The following is a 23769-nucleotide window of genomic DNA, read 5'->3' as shown; positions in this document are numbered from 1 at the left end:
TACACTATCTATGTTTATTAAAATCATTATATATATTTTTCATTTTTATAATAACTATTTTAGCAAGCTGGCCATGCAAGTACCTAGTCTTTGAAATTTTCTTTGCATGAGAATTGAAATAATAACTTTATTTTCAGCGCTTATTACAAGTTTTCATTTTTTAAATGTTATAGGTAATTGTTACTATTAGAACAACCTTTGGTGATCTTGTGAAAAGACTTCCATCTCATTGTATATTATTGGACAAAGTTTCTACTAGTGAAAATATTCAGAAAGATCTACGTAATTATATTTTACATCGTATAAATACTAGTTCTTCAATACGTGCCAACCTCACTGTAAATAATAATAAAGTAGAAGGATCTTCTAATTTAAGGTAATTTTTCACATTTCCTTTTTTTTTTTTAAAGCTGTGTGGTTATATAAGATATATTCTGAAAATGATCATGCATTTCTACTGTTTTTTTATTTAACAAAATATTTTGCATTTTTTATACTTGTTTTTTTTTTTTTTTTTTTTTTTTTTTTTAATTTTTATCTTTAGCAGTGATTATAAAATTTCAGATCAATTGTATTTTTTATATTTTCATAGAAATATGTGAATTTTTAATGAGAATTTGTACCTTGATTAATAAGCTTCATATTAATTAATTTTCTTTTATTGTAAAGGATTTCTATAAATGGATCTGTTGAAATGTTAACTGTAAAATTTATCTGCTCTTTTACACATATAATTAACCCCTTAACTGCCGTGGGCGTATATATACACCTTGCTCAGCCGATGCGTTAACTGCCCCAGGCGTATATATACGTCCTTCCAAACTGCTATCATTTGCTTTGCGCTGCTACACCTAAAATTATTCGCAAAGTTAACGCATCGGCTGCGCATCTGGGGGGCAGTTAACGCATCAGCTGAGCAAGGCGTATATATACGCTCACGGCAGTTAAGGGGTTAATGCTTTTATGAAGTAGGAAGTGTTCATATGAGTAAATAATGTAATTTTGAACCCTAGTAACATGAATCAAGTTATGTTATTACAATTATTCAGCATATGAGATTCCACCAAATGCTGCTTATAACATTTTCCTGTTATGCCTATTTTGGGAATCACTGATTTAGTATTTCATATGATTTTGTCTATACTACAGGTCAACCTATGCTCAGAACACTGGATATAGTAGAAAGTGTATGCATCTGCCATGGAATATAGTTCTACCATTTCCAGAACTAATAATGTAAGAATTTCGCTGTGAAATCTGAATACTGTTGAACAAAGAGAACGGAAGGAAACAAATGTGGGAAAGATAGATTACGTTGCATCTAGCATTTTGTTTAAAAATTTGCTAAATCCTGTCAGTCATTCAATGACCAGCAGAAAGACATTCCCCCCTTTTTGGGGGGGGCATTATTGGTGAAACTGCAAGAATTATATTTTTATTATATTACAACCCAACCTCACCCGTGACTTTCGTGAATTTAGACCAATTCTTCCAGTTGGCCATGCCTCACCCCACTCTTGAAGAGAAAAGCAATTAAACCATTCATTCATTCAATGACCAGGAAGAGAAAAAAGCAATTGTTATGGTATCTGCTTCATCTTTGACATATGTGTATAATTTTCAACCTCAGAAAGTTGAAAAACCTCATAAACCTGAAAAAAGAGTTCCTTAAGATTATCATAATGAATGTTTTTGTCAAATTACCGGAGCATTTTTCTACAACAATGGTATTGTTACTTCTTATAATCTTAGCGGGATTGAATACCTTGATAAAAAAAACACCCTTCAGGGCCACAAATTAAAAATACAAGTGCCATTTTCAAGGCCAAAAATAAATTTAAAAAAAAGACAGAACTGTAAACAATTATAAATAACATTATAAATACAAGCTAAGAAAATATAATATTTACTGTATATTAATATAATATTTACTGTATGATAAATTATTGTTTATCTTAAACGCTGCAGCGGTGTGCAATGAATTGGAAGTTGATCTGTCAGCACTATCCTTATCTTCAGGACAGATGTTTTTATTTTATTCGGCTTATAATTCCTTACTAAATGTAGTATCTCATCTCGATGTACTCTGTCTTTGATATGATTTAAATCAAATTCATTAAAAATATCACGAATACACATCAAATAGTTTTTTGGTTCCAATTTCCTAATTTCTACTATGCATAATGTATGCTTTACGCATGCGCACGTTGAAAGAAATGTTTAATAACATAAACAAATAAATATTAAGCTTTTTTTTTTTCGTAAATTTTGATACCCTTTAGATCATAATTGTTCTTTATTTCATAAATTACGGTTTCATATTTTTAATTTTATAATTTCTGCACACCATCTTACCAGATTTAAACTGATGATCTATAATCCGGAAAAATCGATAATCCGGAATCGCCAAAGTCCCGATGAGTCCGGATTAAAGACTTTTGACTGTGCTATACCTAATTATTGAATTGAAAGTATTAAAAATAGTTGAGGTATTAATTTGTAATCTCAACTTAATTGCATTATGTTAGTTTTATCCCTACTTTTTATTAAAAGGAGGCATTTCAGAGCTTTTATGAGTTTTTTTATTTTTAATTTTTTAAAGCAGTGTACTTTAAAAATATTTTGTATGCATATTTAATGCAAAGCTTTATGTTTTGCTGAGAATTGGACTTTCATCATATAAATTTTCACTCTGCATATTTTTCTGATTTTCAGGTTTGCATCTCATCTTTCGAATCTCAGTCAAGGTTGTATTCTGTACATCCGCCTAACATTAGATTTGATTGAAAAGGGTCATCTAGTTGTCAAAAGCAGTAGTTATCGAGTTCTCCCTGTTTGTTTGAGCGAAGTGTATACTTTAAGTTTTAACTTAAAGTTCACAACTATAAAATCATATGAAAAAGTAAGAATATTTTATAATTTTATTCAAATTAAACAGTTTATTACCTCGATTAATTATTTTCAGCTAGAAATTTTGTTTCATTCTAGTGTATGTCACATAATAATTTTAATTTAATAATGTTAATATTATTTTTGAGCTTTCATAAGAAAATTTAAGTAGTGGTTAATACAACTGCAGTCAGTTTTTACTTATCAATACTTAAAATTTACAAGAAAAATGCTTTTTATATAAATTCCTGAAGGGTTAAATAATTTTATTGATTTGTGGGGGCAGGAAAGTAACCATTCATACAATTATACAATTTTGTTTTTCTTTTCTGTAATAAATTACTTCTCTTTAAGCCCTGAAATTTTTTTTTTGGGGGGGGGGAGAAAATTTGTAGACATATAATGAGTTAAAATTATGGTTCTTTTGGGAGTACCATTTGGAAATAATGAATTGATTTTAACAGATTATTATTATTGATTATTTTTTAAAACTTATTTCAGGTTGTTCCTATTCTTCAAATATGTCTAGCTTCGTTGTATCCTCTTACTCTGCAAGAACTTTACCATACTCTGTGTTCAAAATCTGTAGTTGATGGTCCATCATGGGATGAATTCATGAGTCGGATGGATACTTTAATATCTGGTCATTTTATTGTTACAAGACATGATGGAACTGTTATGTTTGCCCATCCTTCTATGCGAGAGTGGTTACTTCGAAGAGATGAAAATGAAAGTTCAAAGTTTCTGTGTGATGCTAGGTTAGTATTAATTTAATCAAAGTATCTTTCTTTTTCTTCCCAGAAACTGTATTTTCTCCATTGTATGAGCAATTATACTTTATGACTGAGATCTGGTATTAACATGGTATGTTTACCAGACTTATTAAAAAAGTAAATGGTCTGGATCAGCCAGATTTTAAAAATGATTTTAAATTTGCTGTTCACCTCCTCTTTTTGTGTATGTACTTACACAGTGAATTATTTAAAAATTAACTGGCGTGGGTACTTAAAGTGAAGTAAAAAATATTGACAATCTGGGCTGCAATTCTGATTACAGCAACTGTGCAAAAACCACTAAAAGATGATGTGAAGAGCTATCCAATTGAGCTCCAGCTGATGAAATAAACCTGTCATCAGCAAATGTTCCTGTACTCTTATTGTATGTGTGTGAGAATATTTAATCTCATTTTTAACCTCATAACTGGAATTTTTTAAATTTTGTTTTGCAATTTTTGTCATTTAGTGAGTCTGAATGTCTTCTGCAGCTCAAAGTGACAATTTTTCAGTTTGGATTTCAGCCTAACAAATTTAAAAAAAAAAAAAAAAAAAAAAAAAAAAAAAAAAAAAAATGTATATATAAAATAAATTTTTATTTAAAACTCAGAAAATAATTAATGAACTTAAAGAAGAACAATAATTTATCATACAGTTTCAAAAGAACAAGAGATTAAGTAGGTTTCTTACAAAATTCATCAACAGTTTTATATTATGAATAATGAATACTTTTTAAATTTATTAAGGGATGCTTTTGTTAAATTTCTAAAGATAATGGCTTATGCTTTTGTCAGTGCAATTAAGACAGCGGAAAGGGAGGGATGCTTTATGGAGGAAGTTTTATGGGAAACTGGCTCATATCCATGTTACACATTGGGGAATACCATGAAAACCACATGCAGCCAGTCCATTTGCTTGGACTGAAATTCCCAAACCAAACTAGCAGTGTTCAGTGGCTTTTACCGCTTGGCTGCTAGTAGGCCTTTGTTAAGGATTTTCTATGTGAAACTGGCCCATATGTTTATTGAACAAGAAGGGGGAAATGGAAGTTTTATTTAGCTATTCTATCTAACAGCAGAAAATAGAAACTTTGAGAACCACCAGTGTATACCAATCTTACTGGTATGCCAAATAGGTGGTATTCAGTTAACTGAAGATATAACCTGACTTTTCTCGATATGGGTACAATTTGTTATGAGAAAGAAATTGAAGCAAAAGGATGTATAAATATCTATATCTTAATTATTAATATTAATTTAGAAAATGAAGAGTAAATAGTAATTTAATGAGAGATTTTAAAGTTAAATAACTGTGGAAAGCAAAATGTGGAAAATGTATTAAATTGAATTAATAAAACTCAAATATTAAAAATTGAAGAAAATAGAAAGCATAATATATATTAAATTAGTTATTGCTGATCTAATAGAAAGATCCTGACTTTTCAAGGGAATTATTCTCTTTCCTAAAATCATCAATAACTGGAATAACATCATGTTTCATCTCTTTCTTATTGTTTAATAAAACTCCTATGCCAGATGTGAAAAAAATATACAGTACAAAATCCATAATCCGGACTCGTAGGTATTTCGGCGATTCCAGAATAGGGGTTTTTCCGGATTATAGATCATCAATTTAAATCTGGTAAGATGGCATGCAGAAATTATACGATTAAAAATATGAAACCGTAATTTATGAAATAAAGAGAAATTATGAGCTAAAGGGTATCAAATTTTACAAAAAAGAAGCTTAATATTTGTTTACTTTACTTTATTAAACATTTCTTTCAGCATGTGCATGCATAAAGCATACATTACGTGCATGCGTAATGTCTGTGCATTCTGTACGCACATGCGTAAAGTTTGTGGCTTTGAGGTCCGGATTATAGATCATTCCGGATTACGGACTTTGTACTGTATATATTAATATAATATTTGAATTTAAATCTGTGAATTTCAAATACATATATACATATATAGATACATCTATATATGTATCTAGTTATCATATATATGTTGTACTTACACATATGCACATGTGTATGTGTTTATTCACATATGCATTTATTTGTGTGCATATATGCATACAGTTACCATACATACATGTTACATATTTTCATTTATATTGCATAAGCACACATACCTCATTTGCATATATATATACACCATACAGATATACATATGAGTATGGTTAGGTTACTTGTGTAGAATTCTAGAGAACAAGTTAATCATGCGAAACACAACTGAAACCTTTTTGTCTCGAGCTAACATTTTACTTTTGAGGTAAAACAAAAAGGTAATTTACAAAACCATATAGTTGTAAGGTGTGCAGGTCATGGAACAAGTGGCAGGGAAAGATTATCAGACAATGATTATCTCCACACCTTGAAGTGGAGGGAAGGAATTTCTCTGGCCAAAATGTTGGCCACCATCTTCTAAGTGTCAGAAAAGATCATATGATGCCAGATATGATGAGTAGGTGTAATGAAGAACCACAACGAGTTTCAATTTTACCCCCCCCCAAAATTGTATTTTCTGGGTCACATGCTTTAGTGCATGGTAGAAGCAAATCACACATTTCAACTTACTTCATTGTTGATGTTTTTTGCCATGCTCAACTTGCATTAAATTCTTCTATAAAATGCTAATATAACTGTCTATAAATACACCTTCAAAATACGCCATTGCTTGTCTGACTTGGAATATGGATGCCTTCTTTGTATGCAATTCCCATCATTTCAGAAAATATCATCATCATTGTCTTCCTTGTGTCCATAGCTTTTATTCATTTATTTAAATCTTTGGGAGTGTGTAATTCTCCCTTAATATCCATTCTTGCTTCAGTTTGAAGTTGTAGTTTTGAAACAGACTTTTGTTCCTTATTATGATATAAAAGAAAATTAATATAAATAGTACACATTTCTGTTTAAAGACTTCTAGGAAGCATTCCAGTTATACTACAAGCCGTGGAACCAGTGTATACTATAGTCTTTCAAAGTGTATAATCTTTTTACATTTCCAAAAAGGACTGAGACCAGATTCAATGTATGTAATTTTCAAAATTTCATTGGCTTTATCTGGTTTCTCATTAAGTAGTTAATATATGTATATAACATAGGTTATTAGGTAAAATACCATCTTTTAATGTGTTTTTATCTTCATACTTTTACTGAAGTCATATTGTTTTATAGGATTTTTATTACTTGTTTTCTGCTTGAAACATTATATATATTAGTTCAATAATACATCACAATGATATTATCATATTATGTGGTACGAGAAAAAATTATCTGGTTGTATGTTTATACAATAACATTAATTTGTTAGGTTTTGCTGTAACAAATATTGTGTTTTACTGTGTCAAAGTGTGAATATGAATTAGAGAAGAAAATATTTTTATATTTAACTTCTAATTATTGTTAAACTTGGCCATGAGTTATCAGAATTCATCTTAAAAGTAGGTTTTATTATTTTGTTTTTGATATTAAGGTAATTATTAATCAGTAGAAATTTTCTCTGAAAGATGTGTGAATAGAGCAGATTTGTTGAACTTACTCAAATTTTATGAAACAAATTCCATATTTTCATGTATTACTTACATACTTATTATTAAATGTAAATAATAATTAATTTGTCTTTACTATTTTTATTTACCATTGGATTTTAAATTATAATTATAGAGAACAGCAAAATATTTTTAGCTGCATGTTTCCTTTAATATTAATATTTTAAATCTAGATTTCTCATATGTGAAAATGGATTATTTACATCTAAAAAAAGTTGTCACTCAATGCCATATAGCTTTTTTTATATTTAATGGACTTTCTTAACTCTCAGCATTATGGATGGGAAATTTCATATGGAAGTGTGGCTTTCTTTTTCATTACACATGAAGATTTCTGCAAGCTTTGAGATGTACCCTATTTCGGTTTGGATGTATATTGGAAAAAAAGGAATCAGGGTACAAAATAAGAGAGTCATTTTTTAAATCATGATCAAGAAAATAGTATTTGTTCAAGTCATTTTTAGAAATTTATAAATTTCAGTGCTAAACCCATAATGCTCTGAGGATTAATATAAATAACTTTTTAACTTCTAATGCTATCCTTACAAATTCTTAATTAAAAATTTTTTTTCTGTAACGTATGCTGTCATGAATCATTAAAATGATACTTGGATTTTCAGTACTATAATTTACTGTAATGTATTATACAATTTGTTTTATATTTTATCTTACGCATCTTAAAGAGAGATATTCTTCTCAAATGAGTAAATTGTTTCTTAATTGTATCGTTTTTAATTTTTAGAGCAGGCCATGCAGCAATAGCTTTCCGCATGAGTCGAGGCATTCAACAACAGACTCCTGATGACTGCTTAGAACTTGGACATCATGTTTTAAAAGCACACATATACAGAACTACGCCAAAAGATCTTATTACTTCATGCTTGCCCAGAGATTTGCAAGCTTATTGGGTCAACCTAGGTAGTCAATGCATTTTGTCTTCATTAGGATCTCTGAGAAATATTTATAGTCCAAATGTTAAAGTAAGTACATAAAGTTCAGAAAATATTTCATAATTATATGAATTCAATAAACAAAATAAACAAACAAGTAAACCATAAAAGTATCACTATAACCAAAGATTGGGCTTACTTTAATGTATGAAATCAAAGATGATGGTGAAAAGGCTTGACTATGTGAGCTATCAATAATATTGCAGATTTAAATGCAAAACATTTATTTATTTGTATATTGAGAATTGTGTATTATTTGTTTTGCATAATAAGATTATATATTATTTTACTTATGTGTTATAGATTATGAGATTATTTTTGTGAATTGTTATTACTATATGTTTGTGTCTTCTAAATGAAATAAGAAGAGGAACTTTTAAAGAATTCCTCTTATTAAACTTTAAACTCAAACTTATGGATTTGTCATGATTCACTACAGATCCAAACCCAACTTAATAAAAAATATATGAATTTTTTAAATTTTGTATATGGATTTAAAAACAATAAGCATAGTAATTTTTAAAATTAGTTTTAGCTGACAGATGATACTACATGACGGAAATATTTCATGTTATGCACTTTCATCACATTTCCCTGCATCTCTGTTTCAATAAACATTATTAATTAAAAAGGAAAAAACATATGTTCATACACTGAGATTTCGAATTTGTGGTATTAGACATATTTTTTACTAATTGCAATAATGTTGTAAATTTTTACAAAAATTATTATTTGAATATATTATAAATTATGTCAATTAGACATATGTTTAAAATAAGGTATAGTTTTAAAGTATTAAAAATCAACCCTTATTGCTTTTAAATTACTCAGTTTGTTAAGCAATACAATTATAATTTGAAAGACAATTTTATGGTGATATACTAAGTGGCAGTGCTTTGGAAATTAAATATTGAGGCTATAATCTTGTTCGTTTGGTTGAGAATGTTTGGGAAGATACTACTTAAGATATTTCTAACATAAAAAATTATTCCTTTATTCTGTGGGTGATTTATTTTACTTGTTTCTTGCTATTTTGTTAATTTTTTCCCCTGAATGCTATATATTATATACAGGCCTCTTTTCCATCTAAAAAAAAGTAAAATTTTCTTATGATTTAATAAAAATTTTCAAGTAATCTAGAGCTTAAAATATATCTGAAAGATATTTTCAGAATTCTGAATCCAATTTCTGAATTGAAGTCGGTATTTGAATGGCTGTCTTGAAAAGGACTCTTTAAAACTGAAAATATTAATACTAAAATTAGTCAGCAATTTTTAGTATTAATATTACTGTTGATACAGAGAAGTCAAAGTGAATATTGTACTCCAAACTATTTTTGTCATGTAGTATATCATTTGCTAGATAAAACTACTCTTAATAATTGTTGTGTTTCAACACAGAAGACAAACATGCTAAGGTGAGCCATCAAATAAGCAAAGCAGCAACCATATATTTGGCAGGGATAGTCAATGACTCAATTTATTTCAAGAACAAAGGAGTACAGGTTCCTCTTCAACAGGAACAAGCTTCCATTTCGTCCTTCTGTCAATTATAAAATTGCACAAATTTTCCATAAGTTCAGTTTTCAAGTCATTTAATTTTAACCAATATTCTCACCAATCAATAAAATCCATGGTTTGATTCTTAAATATTCCATTTCCAACTTAATTCTTGGGAATTTATAGCATATTGTATGAGTGTGATTTGAGATATATTGGCCAAACTGAAAGAGTATTAAAGTTTCCCATCAGAGAACAAGAATCTTTACTTGAAGAATCTTTTAGACCGAAAAGGCGAAATTGACAAACCTTCAATAGCTAATCATAGTTTGAAATTTAATCATAATTTTGAATTTGGATTTGCAGAAATTGCTCAAAAAGTTTCTTCAAATGATGAATTGGAGTTCCTTGAAACTTTTCACATTCACAAAGATTTATCTTGTTTAGTTCCAGCTCAATCCAGTCCTTTCTAATGCTTTTTAAATTCTATTAACTAAATTTTTCAATTTCGTTACTATTTTTGGCAACAGATGGTTGAAATATGGATGGTTGAAATAAGATGGTGCTACATTCTTGTTTGCTCTACTGCCCTAGGATATAAATACAAACTATTGTGCCTGCTGCTTTCCAGGCTTGCAGATTTCTTTGCTCCTGATGAAGAGGGGCCTGTACCTGTTTGCCCTTGAAATCGATTGAGTTATTGAGTAAACCTGAGCCAAACACAAGATTGTCGCTTTGCTAATTTTAAATTGCTATGTTTATCTTATGATCATATGCGGAAACAGTGTCTCACCTTTCATGAATTTACGTATATGCTAGTTAATAGAATATTCCAGCTTTGGATACAGGTTTTGTACTGCTAAAGTAAATATTGCAAATACTTGTTGTCTTTAACTAACATCAGGCACAAAGCTTGATTGTCAACTTATATAAGTTTAACGAATTTTAAACTATATTTTCTACTCAGGAAAAGTAGGTAAAACTATTTCTAATGATGCTTTTAGGGCATGTACAGAAGGTATTTACATATTTTGGGAACAATTTCGGTGAAGAATTTAAAAAGGCAAATCTTTTGGAATGAAAACTCCTCGCAACAGCTTATTATTTGAAATGAGAAATATCGTCTGCTGCTTTCAAATTTATTCTTAAAATGTCACATGTAAACAAGCTGTGGATTGAAGGTCATGCTTTAGTGCTTTCCAAAGAGAATTATTTCTATTTTATGATTCAAAAATGCAAAAGGCATTGTATTAAAATTTCTAAGTACAAAATAAGCAACATTATTAATTGGAGAGGCAAAAACCATCATTACTTCTATATGAGAAGAAGATTGAATACCTGAAAAAGAACTGTACTGTTTCTAAAGTTAAATTGTTAATAACAAGAGAAAATCTGCCAATGGAGAAATCAATTGCAGAATCTTTAAATATATCTGTAGCAATAATAAATAGCATAATAAACCAGGAAACAACTTAAAAAAAGGAAAAAAAAAAATGTTAACGAGCTTTTCCCAGTGCACGTAACTGAATGCATAACAATTTATAGAGCCATTTTTGAAAAACTATTTAGCAGCAGATAAATTGAAATACAATGTGACTCTGCAGGTTTATATTGTTCATTTTCCTTGTAATTAAACATTAAAAGAATTAAGCTTTTTATGGATGTGATGGCACATATAGACATGCATATACATGTGTGTGTGTACCTAGATGCTTTTATGACAAATTAAATTTTTATTTTCAGGTGAGCCACCTGTTACTTTTAGCTGGAGCTAATCCTCGATATTGCATTGAATCTCTAGATAAAATGCCTATTATTGCAGTAGCTGCGCATCATGGATTCCTAGATATGGTATGTCTTCTAGTAGAATTTGGAGCTGATGTAAATGCTACCTCAAATGGTGGACTTGGTGCATTAGCATTATCATGTCAGAAAGGTTACATAGACATTGTACGAGTACTTCTAATGAAGGGTGCAAAGGTAATATGATACATGAAAATGTTTTTATGTTCATGATTTTTTATACAATATGTAAGTAGTAAGCAATTTTCCCATTCATATTTTTAAATGCATATTTACAAATTATGAAAGAAGGAATGTTATTTTTTTTTCAAAACATTTTTCTGTAGATGCTATTGATATCTCATAAATGCACTAATATTCAGGGAGTAGAGTAAAGCATCTTTCAAAGTAATGTTATCGACATGCACAGTTATTATTTTTTCGAGTAACTGAAACCTGGTTAGTGTAAAATCATGGAATGCTATAAAACCATTTATATTAAACACAAAAATTGGTTATGACTTAACTGATTTTTTATATATTACTATATTTGTTTGATTCTAAGATGCACTTTTTGATATAAATATCACTAAAAATGAGATAGATCTTAGAATTGAGATACATAGGATCACTTCTGCAGATGTCAGAGCTATCCTGAGTAGAGCAACATGAAATTAATAAATCATATTTTTGTTATGGCTTATTTAAAGAAGAAGGTAGGTGTGGAAGAAAGTCAAGACTAATTTCCTGTCATTACCTTCAAAAGCTTAAGAGACTTTCATGTGAGATTGCTGCATGGAATATCTGGTGAGCTACATTGAACTGCTACTGACTTGGGGAAAATCGACAATATCTGATTAGATGATTGGTAAAAATAAGAAAGATGTTAATTTAACATAATGCTGGCAGTAAAACTAAGGGATAGTGGGAAGATTCATTTAGCAACTCTGCTAATTTTGAAGGGTAAGCAAATTGATTTGGAAAGAAGGATTATATCTGAGAATTCAATAAATTCAAAGTCATAAATTAAGCTTGTTATTGGGGGGGGGGAGAGTGCAAAGTCAGCAGTATGTGACAGTTTTCAAGGTCACTCTCCCAAGACTGTGCATTCTGTTCCTTCATTTTGATGAAGTGGACTGTAGTGCAGTTTTGCCACTCGGCTATTGGTAATGTTGTAAAATGTGTAAGACAGTGCCAGGTCTTTTACAGTCTTTTGCTAAGAGAAATGTTATAATCTGTTTTGGGGGTTGAGCTATTACTGACTTTGTATATGTCGCAAAAATGTTTTGATCAAGTTATATATGAAAAAATCTATTTTATCTCACATTTAAGTTCATTATGGAGCTGTTCTGTATGTGACAGAAAGTTATATTTTGTAATGTTTGCACAGCTAAAAAGCTGTGTTTTGTGGCATAACTCCACATAAAATAAGCGTATGAAATTATGGGACGCAACAAGATTTTTTATAAATGTGTAACATGTTAGCAGTAGATAAAACATTGCTTCAGGAAATTAGGGGAAGAATGTTTTATTTCATTTTCTCATAATCTATCTTCTCTATCTCCCTCCGTTCTTTAGATGTGTATATGTGTTACTTAGATTTAGGAGCATGTTTTAAGATAGATGATATCTTGGAATTGAAGAAATATAGTATTTAAACATTTTGAGATCTATGTCTAGCACTTGGACTAATTTTTGGAAAATTTAATTTATGATATGTGCAACTTCCTCATTATATTCAACAACATTTAATTTCTTATTTTTAATTCTGCCGTTATAAATTTTTGCTTTTAATGATATTTTATTAAAGCTTAAATTTTTAGCTGTTGATGATGTATTATTTAATAAAAAAAAATTTACATGCTCGAATTTTTCATTTCTTGTAGATAAATCAATTGGATGATGAAGGTAAATGTCCCTTGGTGCATGCTGCATCTAATGGTCACTTAGATGTAGTCATGCATTTACTGCAGTCTGACTGGCCTACAGAAGAAGGGAATGGGCCTAGTTTCCCTGAGGCTGCTCAGAGTTCCTTAATATCTGCTGCTTATAATGGCTATGCTAATGTAAGCATTTTTTGTATGGATAATAGAATTAAAAAGGAGCTTCAATGCACTGCTAATTACAGTGCAGACAATATATAAATTATTGTTATTAACTTCATTTTTTAATAATATTATATTTTATTACTGAGTTGATACTTTAAATTAACAAAAAATTAATACTGCGTAATTTTAATACCAGTATTTTCATTCTTTAAATTGTGTCAGTTAATCTGGATTATGTATATATATTCATGATTTTATGAAACATTCAAAAAAATTTATATCCAATAAACTACAGAGATAACAATTCTGTGTTCAATGACTTTACTGCTCGACCATTGGTGGGCACTTTGCTTTTTAGGAATATGCAGAAACTTTATTTGTTTTGACTTGGCAGTGTCACTTTTGAACAGATTTCCAAAAGGTACCCTCTATTTTCTGCAATATGTTTAAGCTGTATGTAAAATTTTGAAATGAAAGTCGCATGATCTCATTGCTTGAAATATGCAACTTTTTCTTTATGGAGGATATTATCTTTGTGCTCTGTTTGACTACGATATGTATGCCAACATATGATCAAGTAGAGCTGACCAGTATGCTGATGAGTGAGTATGCAATATTAGTGTGCCAGCAGTATGCTGGCATGCTCATGAATGTGAGAGGAAACGAATTGTCACATAGATGTCTGTTGTAGTAGGAAAAGTTGATATGTTGAGCATTTGCAAAATACGTGTAGAAAAGAACTTAGTAAATTTATATGCATTAAAATTTAATGCTGCTTGTTTACTTAATTTGTTAGAAATTTTTTAAACATTTCATGACATTGTGAATAATACCATATATTAAAAATAGATTGGCCATCATACTTATTAAAATAAATCATTAGTGCAGAATGAAAGTTACTGTGTTACATTGTCATCATAAATTGTTGTTGCCAGAAAGTGTATATTTTAAATACATGAAAATTGCTCTAATATGTTAATTTGTATCAATTGTGTTAATTGAAACTCTAAAGCTATACATATAAGTGAATTGCTTTATACTGAGAGATACTTTGTTTCAAATATGAAATATAAAGTAAGAAATACTGTCCTTTGAATTATGGCATTCCTAAATAAATACAGACTTCCATATAATTAAAACTTTAAAATATATATCCATATATATTTATTATTATTATTTTTAGTATTATACTTTCGTGTGTACTCTTTTGCTCACATCAAGGGCACATCCGGAGAATCTAGGATGGTATTTGGTAACTTCAGAACATACAAAAATTTTATACCTTATTACATTACTTAAAATTTGTAAAATTGTGTTTTGGCTGTTTACTTAATAAAGTAATTTGTGCACATGGGATTTTATCCACGAGAATTTTCATAATTAGAATTATTGAATAAATTAGAACATATCAAATTTAGGAAATAATGCTACAAATTTTAAGCAAATTTTATTATTCTTTTGATGCAACATATTTAATGATTGACACCAGTAGCATTTCTTTTCAAATATGTGAAGTGTTTGAAAACAGGCTACTCCCATTTTTTCCATTTAAGTTAATTCCTCTTCAAAAATTTCTCTAAGGTTTTTCTTTGTTTCATTTAAAACATGTTTTATAACTGTGTAAAGTTTTTGGCAGATTTTGATCGTCTGCATTTTGTGAAATTCTCTTCGCTATCATCAATATCTGGCCAAGTCTTCTAAATAAACTTTCACTGTTCTTTTTTTAGTTTCTTCTTTAGCATTTGAATTACAATGGATGCTTGTTAATTCGAACTCAAATGTTCTCAGAAAAGAGTTCGAATTATCTGATGTTAAGGGCAAATGCAACTTTAAAAGTGTACCTCTGAAGAAGAAACTTCTAGTATGTATAACCCCAGAAAATATATTATACTATGCTATCTAAAACACAGTAAAAAGAAGTAAAGACACACTTTAATCATAAAATGAAGCAGAAAATATGCAGTAGAAAATAAATTTTAATTAAAAATATTAATTACACTTTGGGGAAAAACTGTAAAATGGATGTTTGGTTTCGTTTATTATGCCTACATTTTTCAGCCAGCTTCTCGATTTGAAGTAAATATTTCAATTCATTTTCAGAGGAAGGTTCAGACTGAATAAATGCTTTCAGAGTTTAGAGTCCATTATGGCTTGATCATTAGGGCATTTAATGGTCTCTGCATTCTCTTCTGAATCCAACAAGTCCCCCACCCCCTTTTTTTTTTCATCTTCTCCAATAGTTTTTATTATGTCATTGTCACTAGGTTTTCCACAATCAGTTCACTTTCAAGTCTTCATCTACCGTTACATAATCAAAGGAAGTAATGTTATCACATTAAAATTTTTTTAATTCAAGAAAACCTTTGTCAGTATCATCACATTCTTCGATATTATTATTATATTGTCTTCGGCATGCATGAATTTAGCATAACAAAAGCAGCTACTAATTGTGCTTTCTTTAATAGCATCCCATGCATTGCATAGATAATTTATAACTCTCAGCAGAGTAATGTCATAGTTTTCACCACAATCTAAAGAAAAACAACATTTGTTGTAAGAGTTAACTACAATAATTTGTTTTAAGATTCTGGATGATTCCTTGGTCCACATGTTGTAGCTTTACAGTTGTGTTTGGCGGCAAATATTTAACCTGTATGGATCTCAGTTCTGGAAGGTTATTTTGGCATGGTGTGTTATCCAAAATTAGAGAATTTTTCCATTGAAAACTGCTTATCTATTCCTTTTAACCAGTTACTGAGGATGTCTCTCATCATCCAATACAAATGTCTACTTTCTATGCAAGCATCCTTTTTAAAATGTAATGTCTTGATTGGCAAGAGTATATAAAAAAATGCAGTTTCATCCACATTAAAAATACCTTTCAGCAGGAAAGTAGAGAAAAGCTTTACCTAGCTGCATTGGCAGTTTCCTATCAAATTTAGTGCATATGTCTTCGTTTACATCAGAGCTTTGACCACAAACAGTTTGATAAGAAATATTGTGCTTTGACTTAAATCGAGAAAGCCATGCACCACTGCATTTAAAATCTTCAGTAACCACTGGAGTTGCCACTTCATCAGCCTTTGTCTGCAATAGGGGCTCATTTATCGGAAAATTTTGAGATCTAGCCTTGGGGAACCATAGCAGTAGAGCGTTTTCTAGATCTTCTTGGGATGCATTTCTCATGCGTCTCTTTTATGTAGCAAATCTAAAATTGATTCCTTTTTTTCAAATAAGTTGGCAAGGTATTTTTTTAATTCCATAGTCAGCTGCCAACTTTGTTTTACATTTGCCATTCTCTGCTTTTTTTTAAAATTTCTACCTTTGTCTACAAAGTTAGGATGTTTTACTTTCCATGTATAGACATCCTGAATTTTTACCTGTTCACACCAGGCACTAAGGAAGAAAAATTAGAGCACATTAACTTAGCAGCACTGCAGGCATAACCGACACAGCTCTCTAGAATCTGTAATAAAGACTCTCTCTCTCTTTTTTTAATTTTCAGAAAATTGATAACAAATAAACAAATGATTTTCCCCCTACCCTGATAAGAAAACACGTTAGTCCAGGAAGCTTTGTCTGTTAAGCACTGATAAGAAGTGAACAACAACCACTAACGTTTAGCAGAAATGCAGTAGTCTAGAAATGATGCCATATGCCTCTTTACTCAGGAAAGAAATACAGATGGTTTGGATACACAAAATAATAAATACAGCATGTATTTTTTCCACTAAATGAGGGAAAAGATATTTTTTTGGTCAAATCTTTAGTTTGAATTAATTAAAGTCATAAAAATTTAGTTCAAATTGATGTAATATTTTTAACATTAATTCCAATACTAGTTTCTGGAGGCCTCTGGATTAATTCGAATTAACCAAATTAAGATTAAAGAACTTCCACTGTATTAACAAATTTAGAATGCTTTTGACTGCATTTGATTCTTAAGCATCTGAATTACTAACAAATTTGGAATGTTTTTTCTTTTATTTCATTGATGCGCATGATTCTGGTATCTGAATTTTAATTGCTGCTTCATTATTGATGTAACTGATTTCAGTCTACTTTTTAGTCACTTAATAAACTTTAGTATGTGAAGTTATTTTTGATTAGTAGTACCCACCAACAATTAAGTGGATAAACAATTAAACTGTAGTTGCTTGACCTCAACTCAAATCACAGCGAAGAGACTGCCTCCATAGAATCCTTAATGCAGGGAAATAAATTTACTGTGGAAGATTGTAGATGAAGGCATTCCTTTCTCAGGCAGACAGTTCTCATGTGCCTTTTTTTAATCAATAGTCCAATCTATTTGATTACATTTTTTTTTTCAGTGGGAGGGTTCATGTTTAAAATTTTGAAGACAGAAAAACTTTTTTTTGTTCCATTTATTAATTTTAACAACTATACAATGAAGTAATTAATATATCTGCATTTTAAACATATTGTATGTAAAATTATGGATAATTTGAGAAGATTCTTCTTTAGGAGAAGTAATGCTGGATAGATTTAATTTCTGCTACATTTGATATGCAGTAAAGCTCAGTTTCACAGTGAAAATGTTTATAATGTATACGATATAAATATTGGTATATTTTTATTCTTAATTATTCTTTTAGAGATTCATAATTATTAATAAAAAATTTTAAATTATAAAATGTTGACTGGCACCTGCTTTGCTGACTGCTACTTCACAAGAGGAGAATTGACAGCTTACACTTTCAGATTAAATATGCTCATGGCTAGAAATTAAACATACTTACAATTTCAAATTTAAATATGTGGAATTTCAACTTCTTATCAGTATTTAGAAAGCTTGCATATTGAACTGGTTATGACGTATTACATGAATCTAGATTTCAGTGTACCAGATTAGTTTGCTGTTTACTACAGGAGCACATAAGAGAAGTGTCGATATACTTACAACTTAATTTAAATATGCAGAATTCTTTCGTCTATATTAATGACACATACAGATTGAAATTATTGTAATTTGTATTATATAAAGCTTCAGACTTCTTCAGTTTTTTAAATGTACTACTTTCCAATTATTTCAATTTTTAAAATATGCTCCTAAAATTGAACATGTACCGTTCTACAGATTAAGTCTGTGTTACAAGTTATAGTTCTTTCTTTGTCATAAAAAATCATTGTATTATTTATAAATAATTTTAAAATAAAAATGCATGACAAATTAAACATTCTTATGTTCACACATTGAGCCAGCTCTAAGGAAATCTAATGTAAAGTATCTGTAGTGCATCAAGTGATTACTTCTTTAATATACGAATTTAGAATAATAAGAAAAAATGCATTTTTTTATATATATATAGTTTTTATGAGAATATGGTAGGTATTATAGTTATAGAAATTTTTTAGGTTTGTGAATATCTGCTGGATATGCCTGAAGTCCGAATCAATGATCTCGATAAACTCACTGGGCATTCAGCATTAACAGCGGCTAGCTGTGCTGGTCAGCTTCAAACCTGTAATATTCTTTTAAGACGTAATGCTTCAGTCAGTATGACAAATCAGCGTAAAGAAACTTCTCTGCTGTGCTCTGCATTTGAAGGACACTGGGAAATAGCAGAGAAGTTATTACTACATGGTGCCTCATTAGAGCAAAGTGATACTTTAGGAAGAACTCCTCTGATGCTAGCAGCAATGGGTGGTCATCCTGTCCTTGAACTCTTTCTGTCAAAAGGTACATGAGTATTTAAAAAGTCATTCATATGAGATAATTTATTTGAAGATGTCATCTTTCCTAGTAAGTCACTAAAATGTTAATTAGTTTGAATTATTCTTATATAGGTGCATCAACTGAATTAAGTGATAAGGAAGGTTTGACCGCTTTGAGTTGGGCATGCCTGAAAGGACATTATCAAGCAGTTCAGTGCTTACTAAATCATGGTTCTGATGCAAATCATGCTGACAAAAGTGGGCGAACGCCTCTAGATTTTGCAGCTTATAATGGTGATCCTGAAATTGTAAGCATTCATATTTTATTTTTATAAAGAAATATTTATGAATTTTCAAGCATAATGCTATTATATATCATCTACATGCATGGGAATGAAATCCCATTGCTAAGAAGAAATCAATTTAGAGTAATGAAATGTAGGTAAAGCATTTGTTTAGGTAACAAATGTATTTGATTAATGTTTCAATGTCTTAGGTTGAAGTATGTGGAAGAAGAGCCACTTCAGTAGTAACCGCTAGTGGTTATGATGTTGAATGCAAGCATGCAAATGCACATGCATTGTGCCATACAGGTGCTGTATGTCATTTTGTGAGATGAAGTCCCATCCCTATTGCATTTGGTCAGACAGTCAGCAACAGTTCATGCTGGATATGTTATCCAATCATGTCCCATATGTGTTCAACTGAAGAAAGATCTGGTGATCTTCCAAGTAAAGACAACATGTTGAACTGTGTAGAGCAGGTTAAGTGATAGCAGCGTAGCAGTTGCACTAGGCGAACAGTATCATATTGAAAAATGCCCTATGGGATATTGCTCAAGAAGGTAGCACAACCAGTGCAGTTTGATGTACAGATTTGCTATCAAGGTGTGCAGAATAATGACGAGAGTGCTTCTGCTGTCATAGGAAATTGCTCTTTAGACTATTAACTTCTGCTGTTCCATTTAGTCTATATTGCAGCCATCATGGTCCAAGCACTCATCTGACCTTCTAACAAACATAGGCCATCAGTGGCACCAAGACAGGTATGGCTGTCATCTGAAAGCGCAACAGATCCCCACTCTAACTTCCAATGCCCTTTAGCTTGATACCACCAAAGTCGTAGATAGTGGTGATTTGGAGTTAATGGTATGGCTACTACAGGGCTCAGAGCTATGTCTCAACTAATTTATTACAGCTAGCTGTGTCACTCTGGTGCCAATAAAAGCTTGAATGTCTGCTGCAGATGCAGTGTGATGTGCTGCACACATGTGGCAAATATGGTTGTCTTCTTTTTGAAAAGCAGTGCATGTATGGCTGAAACTTGGCCTTCTTGAGAGAGTACCTTCCTATAACAATTGCTGCTATAACAATAATCCTATAACAATTGCCAAGATGTATACACAGTGGGTACATCCCTGACAAGTCTTTCTGTAATATCGCAGAAGAAAAAATCCACCTTCTCATAACTGTATTACACAGCCTCGCTCACACTCAGTAAGCTTTTGATATTGCCTTCCTCACCTCCTTAAAGGTATTTTTGACTGAAATCTTGCTCATAACACCCAATCCGGAAGATAAATGAAGCACAAGTTTACATCACATATTTAAAGCAAATGTGATCTGCATGTTCATAGAGGCCATTACTAGTGCTACACTAATTCATCTAGCACAAAATCTGAATTCAGATGTGCAAACACATCTCTCAGATATATCTAGCACGACTCCTTCTTAATGTTGTGATTTCATTTTCCATCTGTGTATCCTTAGCATTAATTACTTGTGAAAAGCTCATTACTTTCCAAGAGATTACTCTGAGAAGACAGATTCTATTGTACATCTCTTAAAGCATAGTGAATGTTTTCATTTGAAGTCAACAACATGGAAATTTTGAGGTTTTAAATGAATTCTTACAGGCAGTTGGAATTTTAAATTTATTAATGGAATGCATTTCTTCAGCCTTTAAAGATGTGTCCAAAATATTGCTTATTCATGTATTATTTTTTTAAAACATTTTGTAATGTGATGTATTTTTAGTTGAGTTGTCTTCTGTTTCAAAATTTTTTGTTGTTGAATAATATACTTAAGCTTTTGTAATTTTAAATTTTAAAATTTGTTTAACATGTGTGAAAACATTATTCTCAGAAATGAAATTTCTCTGTTTGATTTTAGTTTCACATTATCCAGACGGATCTTTAAGTAGTACTTTAAAAAAAAGTTTTTTTTAAAAAAGATTCTTTTTTTTTAAAGTAAAAAAAAAACACACTTGTTGCTTAAATTTTTTTTTTTTTTTTTTTAAATATTCAAAAACAGTGGATGAATTTTACTTTGGTTAGTCAATCTGAAATGCTATGTATATGAGATTATAAAATATTGCACTGAGAATGTAACTAAAAGTATATTTGCTTAAGATTTTCTGAGACTAAGGTTCATGTATGAGTAAACATCATGAAATGCATAAATGCTGAGAATATTATTCATAATATATATATATATTAAAAAAGTGTGCAGAATGAAATTCTAAGCAGGTTTTACAGATGGATGTTAATACAGATTCTGTAGGGCTTATATTTACTCCTTTTTGTATGGTCTACTGTATGTACTGAATCTAAAGTCACATGATTATTATTACATAGCCAATTACAAAACAATTTAAAGTAATTTTGTAGAATTACAAAACTCTATATTTTAATTTGTTTCTCTATTTTTCAATCTGTACTAATGTTTCCATGCAAAACTAATTTAAGAATGTAATATTTATTCTTGATTAGGATTTTTAACAATCATGCTAGTGTGAAAATAAAATGACAACACTGGGAATAATTCAATCTCTGTGAATCATGCAGTATATTTACTGCATTTTATAAATAATAATAGTGTATTGTTTATCAGTGTAACATAGTAAGCGAGTAAGTTTCTTAATAATACTTTGATAATAGTGGCACTGAGATTGCTAATAAGATAATACTTCATTTGACTAGCAGTAATTTCAGTCTCTTGATAAATATCAATATTATTGATATTTTTATGTTCTTTAAATGCTTTCAAATAAAACTACAAGAAGAAATCCTACTTCAGATAATGACAGTCTCCAGTAGTGGCTAGGAGGAGGAAGATCCTCTCTAATTCAAGATTAAAAAGGATAGCTAAATTGTTGTAGCCAAATTAATTGATGTTGTAGCATTCAGTTAAAAATTAATTATTAATCAATCTAGAAATTTAATATTCGTATGTTCTAAAATATAAATGCATTTTTTATTTCTATTAGCTAATTGACATTTTGATTTTTCTGTTATTCTAAATGTAGCATCAACAGTGCAGTAAGATTGTTTATTGAATTGTCGATCTACTGAAGTTGAGAGTTATATGCGAATAATTTCATTTTTAAATTTAGGTGCAACTATTGTTGGATTCTGGTGCATTAATGGAACATGTTGATCTCACTGGTATGAGACCACTTGACCGAGCAATTGGTTGTAAAAATACTGGTGCAGTGATAAGATTTTTGCATAAAGGTGCAAAATTAGGTATGCATTAATCAAATACTCATGGGCATGTTTCTTATTTAAGTAGTTTTATTATTATTATTAAAATGTGGTTTCATGATGATTCTTCAGCAGTCAAATTTTGGTACTGTGATTTTATATATATATATATATATACATATATATATACATATACATATATATATATATATTAATGAACGAATTGGTCAAATAATCCCTAATAATATTAAATCTCCTCTTGAAACAAATTTTAAACAATGGAAAAGCTCAAAAATAAATATTGAAAAAAATTCAAAGGGTTCAGATTTAAGCATTTTCCATAAAGATCTATTTTAAATTTTAATATGTTTTATCAGTAAGGATTACCTATAGAGATGAAGGAATAGTAAAACATTTAATAGGATACTAGATGACCATGCATTTACATTAATGTAGGAATGTTACACACCATCTGTGCATATGAAAAGTGGAAGAACATATTTTGTAATTCTATAAAAATATTTATTGTTTTTAATTAGATATGTTATTAATTAATTGTTATTTTATTTAAATCAATCAGATTCAAAAGCAAAATAATAATACTTAAAAATTGCTTTTAACTGAGTTTGTTAATCAGTCACACACAAATTAAATTTGAAAGATAAATATCTTAAATTTTGTCGGATGGTAAATGTATTGAATTTAAAAAAGCAACGTAAAATCGTGTTTTAAAAATAGTAACCCATTTGGGCTAATAAATAATGTCTCTTTTACATGATAATGATATTGGATAAAATTGACTTTTTATGAAAATTTCATGAAATGCATATCAGCTAAATAAAATTTTTATCAACTTCTATTGAGATTTTTTTCCATTTTATTTAAGGTTCACAGACATGGGCTATGGCCCAAGGCAATCCTGAAATTCTAATTCTACTTCTCACAAAATTGCTTGAAGATGCTACTATACTGTGCAAGGTATTAAAAATTCTGTTTTTAGTCTTTATTTCTTTAGACATTTTGAGATTAATACAGAGCTGTTGTTTCATTAATTGCTTGCAAGATTCTTTTTCTAATCACAGATTTGCAATCCATGTTGTAAATTTC

At 29.9% G+C, this 23769-nt stretch overlaps 1 protein-coding gene across 2 annotated transcripts in view; it reads left to right on the top strand.

Annotated features, from left to right (window-relative positions):
- Positions 1-23769, top strand: part of rols (zinc-RING finger and ankyrin repeat domain-containing protein rolling pebbles) — a 227301-nt gene that overhangs the window by 184155 nt on the left and 19377 nt on the right. For both annotated transcript variants that reach the window (XM_085820522.1, XM_085820521.1), the window contains 10 exons: positions 174-376; positions 2716-2902; positions 3391-3647; positions 7966-8203; positions 11416-11652; positions 13341-13520; positions 18879-19203; positions 19311-19486; positions 22572-22704; positions 23549-23640. In XM_085820522.1, coding sequence (XP_085676648.1) covers positions 174-376; positions 2716-2902; positions 3391-3647; positions 7966-8203; positions 11416-11652; positions 13341-13520; positions 18879-19203; positions 19311-19486; positions 22572-22704; positions 23549-23640 — 2028 coding nt within the window. The remainder of the gene's footprint in view (positions 1-173; positions 377-2715; positions 2903-3390; positions 3648-7965; positions 8204-11415; positions 11653-13340; positions 13521-18878; positions 19204-19310; positions 19487-22571; positions 22705-23548; positions 23641-23769) is intronic.

This window comes from Stegodyphus dumicola, chromosome 7, assembly GCF_044657685.1.
Source record: "Stegodyphus dumicola isolate Sdum_Otavi_A_Nest chromosome 7, ASM4465768v1".
NCBI lineage: Eukaryota > Metazoa > Arthropoda > Arachnida > Araneae > Eresidae > Stegodyphus > Stegodyphus dumicola.
Note: the sequence above shows the minus strand (reverse complement) of the source record. Positions and strands in the feature narration are given on the sequence as shown.